Source organism: Engraulis encrasicolus, chromosome 17, assembly GCF_034702125.1.
Source record: "Engraulis encrasicolus isolate BLACKSEA-1 chromosome 17, IST_EnEncr_1.0, whole genome shotgun sequence".
NCBI lineage: Eukaryota > Metazoa > Chordata > Actinopteri > Clupeiformes > Engraulidae > Engraulis > Engraulis encrasicolus.
The window spans coordinates 38,693,543-38,706,042 of NC_085873.1; the positions used below are offsets into that span (position 1 = coordinate 38,693,543).

The following is a 12,500-nucleotide window of genomic DNA, read 5'->3' on the forward strand; positions in this document are numbered from 1 at the left end:
GGGTGGACTAGGGTTTCCCAAACTGGGGTCCATGCACCCCTGGGGGTGCGCGGCCTGCCTTAAGGGGGTGCGCGAGCTGAATAGAGCAATGGCGGATATGGTAGTTTTTATCCAGTATTAATGAACATGAAGTAGTTTTTAATTGTATGGTGCATTGTATGCTGGAAGGGTCCATCTGAAGTGTAGTTTAATTCCAAGGCTATTGGAAAAGAGGATTCCCCAAAAACGACTGTGCTTAATATGCAGTGAATGAGCAGTGAATCCATACTTGCGCTGCCATCAGCACACCAAAATATTTGCTCAGGGGGTGCGCGAACCACATTGAAATGTACAAGTGGGTGCGCAGGGAAAAAAAGTTTGGGAACCCCTGGACTATGGGATTGTGGAATACTGAGCCCTGAGGAGGGTCAGTAGACCGAAAGCTTGGCCTATTATTAAAAAGAACACAAAGGGGATTTAAGTGTGCAGACATTTTTCTTTCAATTGTATACAGTTTTTGTTTATGTTTGGCACCTTTTACGTAATCGAGAGTGCGGTGTGATCCGGTTAAACACATTGTGGAATTCATGACAGTGTCTAGTGTGCTGTCAGAGCAGTACGTGTTTAGAGACAGGTAGGGCTGGACTGGGGAAGAAATAGGGCCTGGAAACTTTTGGCTTAAAAGTACACTGTGCAGGAAATGGTCAAAAAAGGTACTGCAACTATGCTGCTCATTGAAACTGGACTGCCTATTGCCAAATTTGATCTTTACATCAAAGTCTACTAACTAATAAACAAATATTTGCTATTATGGTCCAAGTACAGTAATTGTTGCAGCTAAAAATGGCGATTTTTGGAAATTCAAAATGGCGGACCATGGAGAAGATCCCCCTTTTTATGTATGAAAAGTGCAATTTTTCCAGTCATAATGAATACTTAGAATTTTATGGTGGTGGTAAGCATTCATGAAAAAGGTAACATAAGTGAATGGGCAACATCAATTCTGGAAATAAACAACTAAAAATCTCACAGTGTCTCTTTAAAAGGGCCCCTCATAATTAGCAGTGCAAAACTGACTCACTGGTAGACCATGCAACCTCGTGGGACCCTATTTTCAAAAACGTTCAAAAATCTGTTGACATTGCTGAAAATAGGGGCCCACGAGAGTGCGGGCGGGGCCCACGAGGGTGCGGGCGGGGCCCACGAGAGTGCGGGCGGGGCCCACCAGGAAATGCCCGCTATGCCAGATGGCCAGTCCAGCCCTGGAGACAGGATCAGATACAGTACAAGTCCATACTGACTGTAGACATGGAGAGCCTGACTCACAGATAGAGTATTCAATTGGGTGAGAGGTCAGTGCAGTTTATGCAGATGATGACCAAAGTGCTACACATTGTGTGTGTGTGTGTGTGTGTGTGTGTGTGTGAGTGTGTGTGTGTGTGTGTGTGTGTGTGTGTGTGTGTGTGTGTGTGTGTGTGTGCGTGCACGCGTGTGTGTGTGTGCGCATACGTGTGTGTATGTGGGTGCGTGTGTGTGTGTTTGTGTGCATACGTGTATGTTGGTGCGTGTGTGTGTGTGTGTGTGTGTGTGTGTGTGTGTGTGTGTGTGTGTCTGTGTGTGCACATGTGTGTGTGTGTGTGTGTGTGTGTGTGTGTCTGTGTATGCGTATGAGTGAGTGTGTGTGTGTGGTTGTTTTCTTACCCATGAAGGAGCCGGTGCTGCAGAGAAGGCTGAACAAGCAGCTCTCTGGAGGAAGAGCCCCACACTTACTGCAGAGAGAAGAGAGGGATAGAGGAGAGGGCGGGGAGGAGGAGATGGATAGAGGGAGAGAGAGAGGAGAGAGATAGAGGAGAGGGATAGGGCAAGGGGGAGAGAGAGGGGGAGATGAGATGAGGGGGGGGGGCATGGGGGAGAGAGAGAGGAGAGAGGAGAGGAGGGGGGGGCAAGGTGGATAGCGAGAGGGGGGCAAGGGGGGTAGAGAGACGGGGGGCATGGGATTTAGAGAGGAGGGGGGTTGAGTTGAGAGAGGGAGGGTCACAGAAAGTAGTGGGAGGGAGACAGGGGAAGAGTGAATTTAACAGTGTTTTTTTAAACACACACGCATGCACATACATGCACATACACGGACGAACACACACACACACACACACTTGCACACACACACGTGCACGCATACTCACATACACTAGCGCAGACGCACACACACGCATGCGAGCACAAAAGGGCAAAAGCCTGTGGTTTATGTCTTTCCTTTTTAAAAACAAATGATTCCTCAGAGATTTCCTTGTGCACTTTATGATGTATTATACTTGAAAAATTCCCAGAAAAACCAGCCAGCCACGTGAGCTCTCCTTGAATTCTCAACTTACCGTGATGACTTGAACTTATGATTGTTCAAAGTTAAGGTTCACATCTATAAAAACAGATATCTAAGTGCCAGGACATTGTAGTAGAAAGTGTGAGATTGGTTTGCACACTGGGTATAAGCTCCAAATAAACCCTATAATTTATTTGACAAAAACAATCAAAATGTTGCCATTACTGTAAAGGGACACTGTGCAGGAAATGGTCAAAAAAGGTACTGCAACTAGTTCTATGCTGCTCATTGAAACTGGGTTGCCCATTGCCAAATTTGATCTTTACATGAAAGTTTACTAAGTATTAATCAAATATTTTCTAGTATGGTCCAAGTACAATTATTTTTGCAGCTGGAAATGCAAAATGGCGGACCATGGAGAAGATCCCCCTTTTCATATATGAAAAGCGCAATATTTCCAGTCATAATGAATACTTAGAATTTGTGTGTTACTGTAATTGTATTGGTAGCCTATTGGTGCGACTTGTTTTTGACATTGGTGCCAGCGTCCATTATATTACATTACATTACATTACAATAAGCTGACGTTTTTTTTTTTTTTCTTAACCAAAGTGACTTACAGATATTTCAGGGTATTGGTTACAGTCCCTGGAGCAATGTGAGTTTAAGTGCCTTGCTCAAGGGCACTTCAGCCATGGGTGGAGGTGCAGGGAGAGGTAAGGGCAGGATATGAACTTGCAACCCTGTGATCTATAGTAGAGTCCAACTCCCTAACCATTACACTACAGATGCCCCTTGGCAGTGTCCATGCCAGGCTGAAGCAGTGCCCTTGTCCATGCCAGGCTGAAGCAGTGCCCTTGTCCATGCCAGGCTGAAGCAGTGCCCTTGTCCATGCCAGGCTGAAGCAGTGCCCTTGTCCATGCCAGGCTGAAGCAGTGCCCTTATCTGTGCCAGGCTGAAGCAGTGCCCTTATCTGTGCCAGGCTGGGGCAATGCACCTCCCTCCCTCTCTACTCCCTAGGGGGTTGGCACCAGCACCACTCTACTTCCTTCCATAAGGCATTATGGGAAGGCTGAGAGCAAAACAACTTCCCAGCACTAGACCACACAACGACAGGCAGGCAGGAACACACGCTGGGGTTCCCTAGCACGGCATATAGCAGAAGCACATATACTATAACACAGATGCACGTTCACACATTTATGCACACGTGCAAACACACACACACACACACACACACACACACACACACACACACACGCTTGCACGCACGCACACAAACCCAGACACACACGTGTGAAAACACCACACACCCATGCACACACACACTCACACGCACACACACACACCCACACATACACACAGCTACAAAATAAAGCCATTGTGTAAACACAATAAAAACCCCAGAACAAGCCTCCCATGAGGTCTTTTAAGGTAGCAAAGAGCAGCTTCAAGTAGGCATGCAATTTGTCTTGAAAGGCTGCCATACAGCACTGCATTACCCCTGTCCAGCTCTTAGGCTTTCTAGAGCTCTAGTTACGGAGACATTTTTAGACCTGCACAGGAAAAGGAATGAAAGTGTAGAGTACAGTAGAGTACGGTCAGAGTTGTATAAAGTAGAAGTAGAAGTACTTTTCCCAAATGTTATTACAACACTAGTCGTATGATATTGCAAAGTCGAAAACATGTAATATCATACCACTAGTGTTGTAATTACATCTGTATGAGTACTTCTACTTCATACAACTCTGAGTATGGTAGAGTAAGTGCTGTATGTATGTGGGTGTATTCAACACACGCATGCTGTATGGGTCAGTGACGTTTTAGCAGTAGCAGACGTCTGCGCAACGACAGCCAGTGCCACTACAGTATTGTATGGATTTTTCTGTTTATTTGTTTGTTTTTAGTGGACTATCTAAGAAGCATATTCATTGCAGCATATCAACCACCAATAACTAATCAATATATGTGGGTCAAAGACGTGCAAAATGGCATTGTCATTCAGTGTAATGGATACCTTCTGCTGACTGTAACGGTAAAAAAACATGATTTTTTTTTTCTTTTAATAGACTAGAAGCATTTCCAGAAAAAGGCCCTTTATAAGGGTGTTAGAAGCATTTTTTAGTAAAAGTTGGGAACCTAGTTTTCTAAGACAATTAGAGTACCCTGAATTCAGCTAGCCTGGTTCCCAAGCTGAATTTTGAGTTTTTGACCATGAAATGGGCAAAAAAACAAAATGGCCGCCGAAATTCTTGATTTTGGGCAGAATACGTAGAAAGCACCACTTCTCCATGGAAATAAATGTGCAATGCTCACATATTTGCATTTATCATGTATTCCTACACTTACACAAAGGCAAATTGTCATGGCAAAAAGATAAAAAATACAATAATTATGCCGTTCTAATAAGATATTCTCGTAAACTGGCATTCAATAGCAATAGCCTCCATGAAGCACATTATCATACAAAATTGTCATTCAATAAGATTTGGAAAGAAAAAGAGAGGCAAAGAAGATAGTATTATCTAAAAGACTAAATATTGGGACATGAATATGTCCCCTGTTCTTTGAAGGAGATGAGTGAGCCATCTCTATGGGAGCGCACTCTCAGCTGTACGATTAGCTGAAGACCTTTGCAATCACGCCAAAGGTCCAATCAACTGTGTGGGCAGGATGTCCACTTTGTCAAAACCGAATGGTTGCGCGCAAATAAGCCACTTTGATGCCAAACATCTCTTCGGCTGTCGGCAATAAGGTTGTCTTGAGAGATGGCTCACTCATCTCCTTCAGAGAACGGGGACATATTCATGTCCTAATGGTCTCTTTCAGTCGAATCGATCGCATATCTATGGGAGAGTTACAATCACTCCCGATTGCTGGTCCAAACTAGGCAGAACTCCAAGAGCATCCTGTAAGGATAGCGTTCCTATCACCCTACAAGCAATCAGTGGTCCTGCCCAGAACCCTATGTTCCTGTGGCAACGTGGTCACATCTAGCCGGTAGAACCGGACAAAGGTGGCAGGGTTGGCCCAACCAACCGCTCTGCACACCTCTGAAACTGCTGCACCCTTGAAGAGAGGACAAGATGTAGAGACCTGCACTGGTAAAGTGAGCCCTAATCTGAGCCGGGGGTAGGCGACCCTTGGACTCATATGCCAGGGCAATGGTTTGAACCAACCATTTGGAGACCTCTATTTCAAAACTGTGAGCCCTGTAGAGGGCTTGATGAAGCACACAAACAGCTGCTCAGTGTTCCTAAAAGAGTGAGTCCTGTTCATGTAGATCAGTGTTTCCCAACCTTTTTTGAGTCATGTACCCCCTAAGTCTTTTCGTTGCCCAATGAATACCACTTAACTCATGTTTTACATCGCTTTTTCTATTGCAGTGTGACTATGCTCCATGCATTTCTTAAAATTACATTTTTCCAAGTACCCCCTCCAGTGTGCGCGCGTACCCCTGGTGGTACACGTACCCCTGGTTGGGAAACACTGATGTAGATGGTAAAGCGTGCACAGGGCACAAGTTGTGTTGTCACCTCTCTTCCACGGATCTGAAAGGTGGTGTGCAAAAGCAGTTTGGAGAGGCCCCTCTTGGAGGGGCTCGAAAGGGGCCCCACATATAGCCTCCAGTACTAGAGAGATATCCCAGGAGGGTATCGTCTGATGTAGCACGGGGCGTAAGTATCTAGTGGATGGGCACTCAGAGTGTTGGAACCGAATCCTACTTGGCACGATGAAATCGCTGCAAAGTAGACTTAAATGGTAAAGCCTTGTCTCAACCCCCAATATGTCTTGTAGGAAGGACAACACCATCGGTACTGAACACTTTCGCGTTGGTCACACTAGCGTTGGAAGACAGACCACTTCAGGTTATACAGTGTCAAAGTAGATTGGGCCCTGGCCCCTTAAATTGTCCTGATAACGTTATCCAGAAAAGCGGTTAGGTTCAAATGTTCCCTTGCCAGACCCATAGGGGCAGGTGGCCCCTGGGCTGGGGTATGTCCTCCTCCTGGTCCGTTGCCAGACTCGAACCTGCAGGAGAGGGGAAAGTAGCAGGAGGGGCTGAAGCCCCTATGCTCTCAGCTGAGGCCCCTGAGCCCCGTGGGCTAAGGGGGGACAAACCCTGAGAAATCTCGCTTCCTTGCAGGAGGGGAAAAAGGGAGGCGTCAGGCGAAGGCGCTCGTGGTGCATTATGCAGGACTTTTGGAGCGCGCCATGCCTGGTGACAGGGTGCGCTTTCGTGCCAAGCGCAGTGGCCTGCGGTGATGCCCAAGGGGCTCCAAGGCAGCTGCTCGAGCTGGGGAAGCCACATCAGCCACTAGGGTGGTGGTCAGTACTGTATGAGATTCTCTGTGGTGGCAGGGAATTGGGATAAAGAGTCGTCCACCTTAGGCGGGAGATCGAAGCACTTTGCCAGGGGGGAGTCAGAGTCTGGCTCCACTGAAATTATTTGCCAGCAGTCGACCGTAGTCAAGAGAACAAAGGGACAGAGCAGGCTAGAACTAGTCAAGCTCTCGTAACTCGTGTCCTTCAGGGTACTCGTGACCTCAGTCAGGAGACGTGAGTCCAAGGAACCGGGTACGCACAAATGTTTGTAAAGAACTTTTACTCCGTATTGTTTCTAATCTGCCGTGAGTAGATTCCGTCATAGTGAAGTTTCTTGCTGCCATGGGGAGGACACTGTACATTTCATATGTTTGATCTGCAATGTGTGATCTCAGGTTAAAAGAGAGTGTCCACCTACACAAAGCTGGGGCTGTCTCGGTGATCACAATTATGCTCTTTTATTGCCTGTGACATTTACCCACTTCATAGCCTGATCAGAATCTGGCTAAACTAGACAAAATGGTTCTGGAAGCTTACTCATCACGTAGATACACTGGGCCCCATTGTGCATAATTAAGATGGCCATACCGCTTAAAGTAGGCTGAAAGAGTGAAAATTCAGATCCCAGGTAGCTTCACGTTGTTCTCTTGTGTATTGCAGCAGAACAGTAACCATATCCATAACCATATCCATATACTGCCACCAGTTCACATCATCAGATTGACTCTCAGCAATATCATGCAGAAGATTTTTGTCCTTTTCCTGATACTGGAATGAAATCAGTTCACTAATATCTGAGGATCATCACCATTAGCCATCCTAGCAAGACAGGTAGAGAAGACTTGGCATGAGAAGACCCTAAAGGGATTGCAGAGTAAACTTGTGTGCCATGGCTTTGTTGGATGCCTTTCCTGCCAGAACAAGTTCAACAGGGCCTTATCCAAGCAATCCACCATCCATACATTGGTCAGTCCAGATCCATTCATATGTTCTCCTATGGCCTTAAGGAAGTTGGTTGACAAGTTAAGTCCTCCTAGGCGAGGTATTCATCTGTTGTTCTATTCTGAAATTGCCCACTTTAACTCTTTAAGTCTGCAGTACAATGCTTGGTCAACTGTGATAACTGTTCCTGTCCAAAATGTTAAGATATGACAATGCATTTGTATTCAAAGTATCAAAACGTGTGCAGTAGCGAGGACTACCCGCAGCAGTCTGTTGTTCCTTTGATGACAGTGACTGATTGAACACTGACCAAGAAGTCTTCATGTCTAAGTTTTGACAGTGCAAGAAAAAAGCTAGATCCATAGCCTTTGCTTGTCTAGCATGCTTATGCTCCTCTCCAGATTTTCCAAAGCATGATTAAGCAATGGGTGCTGAAAAAGTTGGCTTGAATGTCCTATGAGCAATCCAGAGAGGATGTAGCTCCATCAGGGCATTTGGCACATTTAATTTATGTCTAGTAGACACCTCTATATCTTTAACAGAATCATCAATTGGTTGGCCTCTCTGCCATGCTGCCATTTGTGTTGCATGGGAAGTATTCTTCCCGTCAAGTGTTTCATCCAGGATATCAATGTTATCACATGTGTAGTGGATGAATTTATCTGCCACAATGTTTGTTGGAATAATGGCACCACTCTCGTGGTTCAGTGTTTTAGAGTGCTCTCAGCTAAGGAGGATCTGGACTTGGAGGACCTGGTCGTAACTCAGACAATGACCTGCCTGATTGAATAGTCATATTAGGTCTTTTACCCAATAGCTTGATGAAGAGTACAAGCAAGACTGACATGTTTCGGAGTCCATTTTTTGCCATCACTGACACAATAAACAAGGACTTTAGCCTCATTCAGAACTCTTCTTTGAGGAAGTTTTTCCTTGCCACCAATTCCATCATCTTCAAGAGATGTCTGGCCACTAACAACCAGGCTGAGTAGCATGTATAGACTATCTGGAATTACGTTATATGTAATATCATGGTGTCATCTAGCGATTTCTGGACAGTTTTCAGAGGGGCCAATAGCAACTTTCAATGATTTTTTAGAAACACTAAATACTTCACATTATGCAAAGTATTTCAAAAATACTTACATCAATTTTCTTAACCATATAAACACACATAGGCTACAAATATCTTATTAGAAAAGCTAAATATTTAAAAACGTTTAGGCTAACACCTAGCCTACAATATTAGCATTATTAACATTCTAGAAGCTATTTTATACTTTTTAAAATCCTCTATAGTAGATACATTCATCAACAAACATTAATGGGACACAAAATGTTAGAAAAGAGCATTTATTTCCAAGTACAGCAATACTTGGTAAAAATGCTCTGTCAAAAATAGCGTATTTTGGCAGCCATTTTGTTTTTCAAATTTAACTGTCAAAACCTCAAAATTCAGCTTGGGAACCAGTCTAGTTGAATTCAGCACACTTAAATTATGTTAAGTACATAGGTTCCCAACTTTTACTAAAAAATGCTTCTAACATTCACAAATATGAAAAATGTGTCTAGACTATAAGTGAATAGATGACAGCCGAGGCTTTCATGAATTCACTGGGAAAAAAATAAATCAAAAGAGTCGTGTTTTTTACAGTTACAGTCAGCAGAAGGTATCCGTCACACTGAATGACAATCTCATTTTGCACGTCTTTGACCCATAGGCATTAGATTGCATTAGATTACATTTTGCCACCTGACGTCTGAGCCCCAAAAAAATGTCTTTCACCCGTATATGTGTCTTTGTGTGTGTACATGCACGCACATGTTTGGGTGTGCGTGTGACGGATGTCATCTTACACTAGTTTGCCATATGGGGCTCGAAGCCAAGATCTCACAGTCACAACAACCATTCAGCAGGTACGCACACACACACAAATGTACACTCACACACACAAACTTTTAACGACAGAATAGGTCTTTAAAGAACAATAACACTGACTGTTTACATTCTGAGGTTGTGCTGACACGATGAGTTGTAAAAAAAGCACTTTAACCACACACACACACACACACACACACACACACACACACACACACACACACACACACACACACAGACACACAGACACACACACACACACAGACACACACACACACACACACACACAGACACACACACACACACACGCACAGACACACACACACAAACACACACACGCACATACACACACACACACACACGCACAGATTTGTACACACAAACATCCTGACACAGTGCAGAGGTCTTATCCTGAGAATTCCTAAGTTCTAAAAACATGTGAAAGCCTGTTAAAAAGAAAATGAGAGAGAGAGAGAGAGAGAGAGAGAGAGAGAGAGAGAGAGAGAGAGAGAGAGAGAGAGAGAGAGAGAGAGAGAGAGAGAGAGAGAGAGAGAGAGAGAGAGAGAGAGATTCTTTAAGAGAGACTGGGTGACAGAAACGTGAGAAGGCCTGCAACCAAAAGAATGAATGACAGTGAAAACAAAACAGATAGTAAGAGAGAAGAGGATAATATAATAGTTTGTGGCATCCGTGTCCTATTGGTGAGGGAGTTGTTCTGGGTATCAGAAGGTTGTGGGTTCAAATCCCACATGGCTGAAGTGCCCTTGAGCAACTCACTTTGGTCCAGGTACTGTAAACAATACTCTATACCTAAATAAATGTAAGTTGCTTTGGATAAGCATGTCAGCTAGTTGTAATGTAATGTAAGGGTATCACTGTTCCTCCATACTGCACATATACAATGAGGCTGTAAATGAAGGGTTTATTTGCAAAACGGTGTATCTCCATTTTGTAGAATGTTGGGAAATTGACCTTTTGTATTGGGCATTCCATTGAATTGAATTGCATTGCAAAATGCATTTTATATAGGTTAAAAAAAGTATTTTCTCAAAATATTTGAATGGTAAGAATTCACACATAGGTGATAGGACCTCTGAACAATCATTTCCAATAATAAAATGCAAAAGTCAAAAAATGGAAATGCACCGTTTTGCAAATAAACCCTTCAAATATTCCCTATGATTGCACAAGCTATCTGGTCTTTTTTCTACTCCGTAGCTGACATTTTCACTTCACTACATATTGCATACACTGTAAAACATTGCAAGCCACTTAAATGTAAAAAAAATAATAAGTTGGCCTGCTGCCTTAAGTTTGCAAGTGAACTCAACTCGAGGCTTTCTGAAGTTGAGCTAACTAACAAACTTAAGGCAGCAGAGTAACTTAAGTTTTTTGCGTTTAACTGGCTGCAATGTTTTGCAGTGTACGTACATACTGCACATGTTGGGTGTGAACTGCATGGTTTATTTCCTACTTTGTGAATCAGAGTTGAATTAAGACACACTTTTTTGCTGTGTATGTAGTAACTAAACTAAAGGAGTACTAAACTTTTTATTAGCTTTTGCCGCTACTAAGTATTGTACCCAAAAACACAATTTCGTTGCCTTTTTGACAATGACAATAAACTCTTGATTGATTGGATTGATTGGTAAGCACGTCACATTCGGCTGTCTATGAAAGTTGCAGGGTCTACTACAGTCTACATTAAAGGGACACTGTGCAGGAAATGGTCAAAAAAGGTACTGCAACTATGCTGCTCATTGAAACTGGGCTGCCTATTGCCAAATTGGATCTTTACATGAAAGTTTACTAAGTAATAAACAAATATTTTCAAGTAAGATCCAAGTACAGTCATTTTTGCAGCTAAAAATGGCTATTTTTGGAAATTCAAAATGGCGGACCATGGAGAAGATCCCCCTTTTCATGTATGAAAAGTGCAATTTCCCCAGTCATAATGAATACTTAGAATTTGATGGTGGTGGTAAGTATTCATGAAAAAGGTAACATTTGTGAATGGGCAGCATGAATTCTGGAAATAAACAACTAAACATCTCACACAGTGTCCCTTTAAGTATACTACAGACTACAGTGTGGGACCAGGTCTTACCTGATGAGTGGTACGTTGTCCAGCGTGCAGCACAGCACTGGCTCCGTCTGTAGGTGCAGGGGCAGCTCACATGACTGGTTGTATAGCCTAGAGACAAACACACAGACACACACAGACAGGGTTTTACTTTTAAATCGCTAAGGCATGGCGCAGTAATGTCACCAATATCCTCTGTGATGAGTGGAGGTGCAAAACGCACACCAGAAACAGAGGTGCTGGCAACCAGAAAATACAATTGTAGAAGGAGAGAGGTGCCGCACACTCACAAGTTAAATAAACAGTTTTTAATGTGACAACGACCTGAAGAAGGCCGACAGGCCGAAACGTTGTCACATTAAAAACTGTTTATTTAACTTGTGAGTGTGCGGCACCAATATCCTCTGTACCTAAATAACTGTAAATCGCTTTGTGATAAAAACGTCAGCTAAGTGTTATATATTTATTTTATACATTTAAGTCATCATTCATTTTCTTAGTTTGATAGTAAAATGGGAGACAGCGACAGGAAGTGAGTGAGTGAGAAAGCCAGGGGAGGATCAGGAGATGACCTTGGGCCAGATTCGAGCCCGAGTCTGTGGTATGACAGTACGGTGCCCTAGCCATTTCCGCCAAGGCCAAGGCCCATATTTATATTCATGACACTTTACGTAACGCAGTCACTGGCACAGCTGAACTTGCGCCACCTTTGTTCTTTTGGAGAGGACACTTAACTTTGTGACATTTGTGCGTCACCTATGCAAACGGTCCCTGTCACCTGTGGGTACTGATTAGCTTATTGGTAACTGGACTTCAATGCCACAGCCAAGTCAAGGCACCTCTTCGGCATCTGCTGACGTTTGTTGTACACACATTCTCAACATTTCCCTCTGATCTACTGTAGAGAAACACGATGCATATGCATGATTCTCACAGCATTCCCACGTCAGTGTTTCGCCCCAATTTATGCTCAT

The 12,500-nt window shown here is 43.7% G+C and overlaps 1 protein-coding gene across 1 annotated transcript in view; it reads right to left on the bottom strand.

Moving 5' to 3' along the window:
* Positions 1-12,500, bottom strand: part of LOC134467472 (transmembrane protein 150A-like) — a 41,188-nt gene that overhangs the window by 17,050 nt on the left and 11,638 nt on the right. Inside the window, exons 4-5 of the mRNA XM_063221350.1 lie at positions 11,551-11,637; positions 1,681-1,748 (exon numbers count right to left, since the gene is read on the bottom strand). Of these exons, the coding sequence (XP_063077420.1) occupies positions 1,681-1,748; positions 11,551-11,637 (155 nt within the window). The remainder of the gene's footprint in view (positions 1-1,680; positions 1,749-11,550; positions 11,638-12,500) is intronic.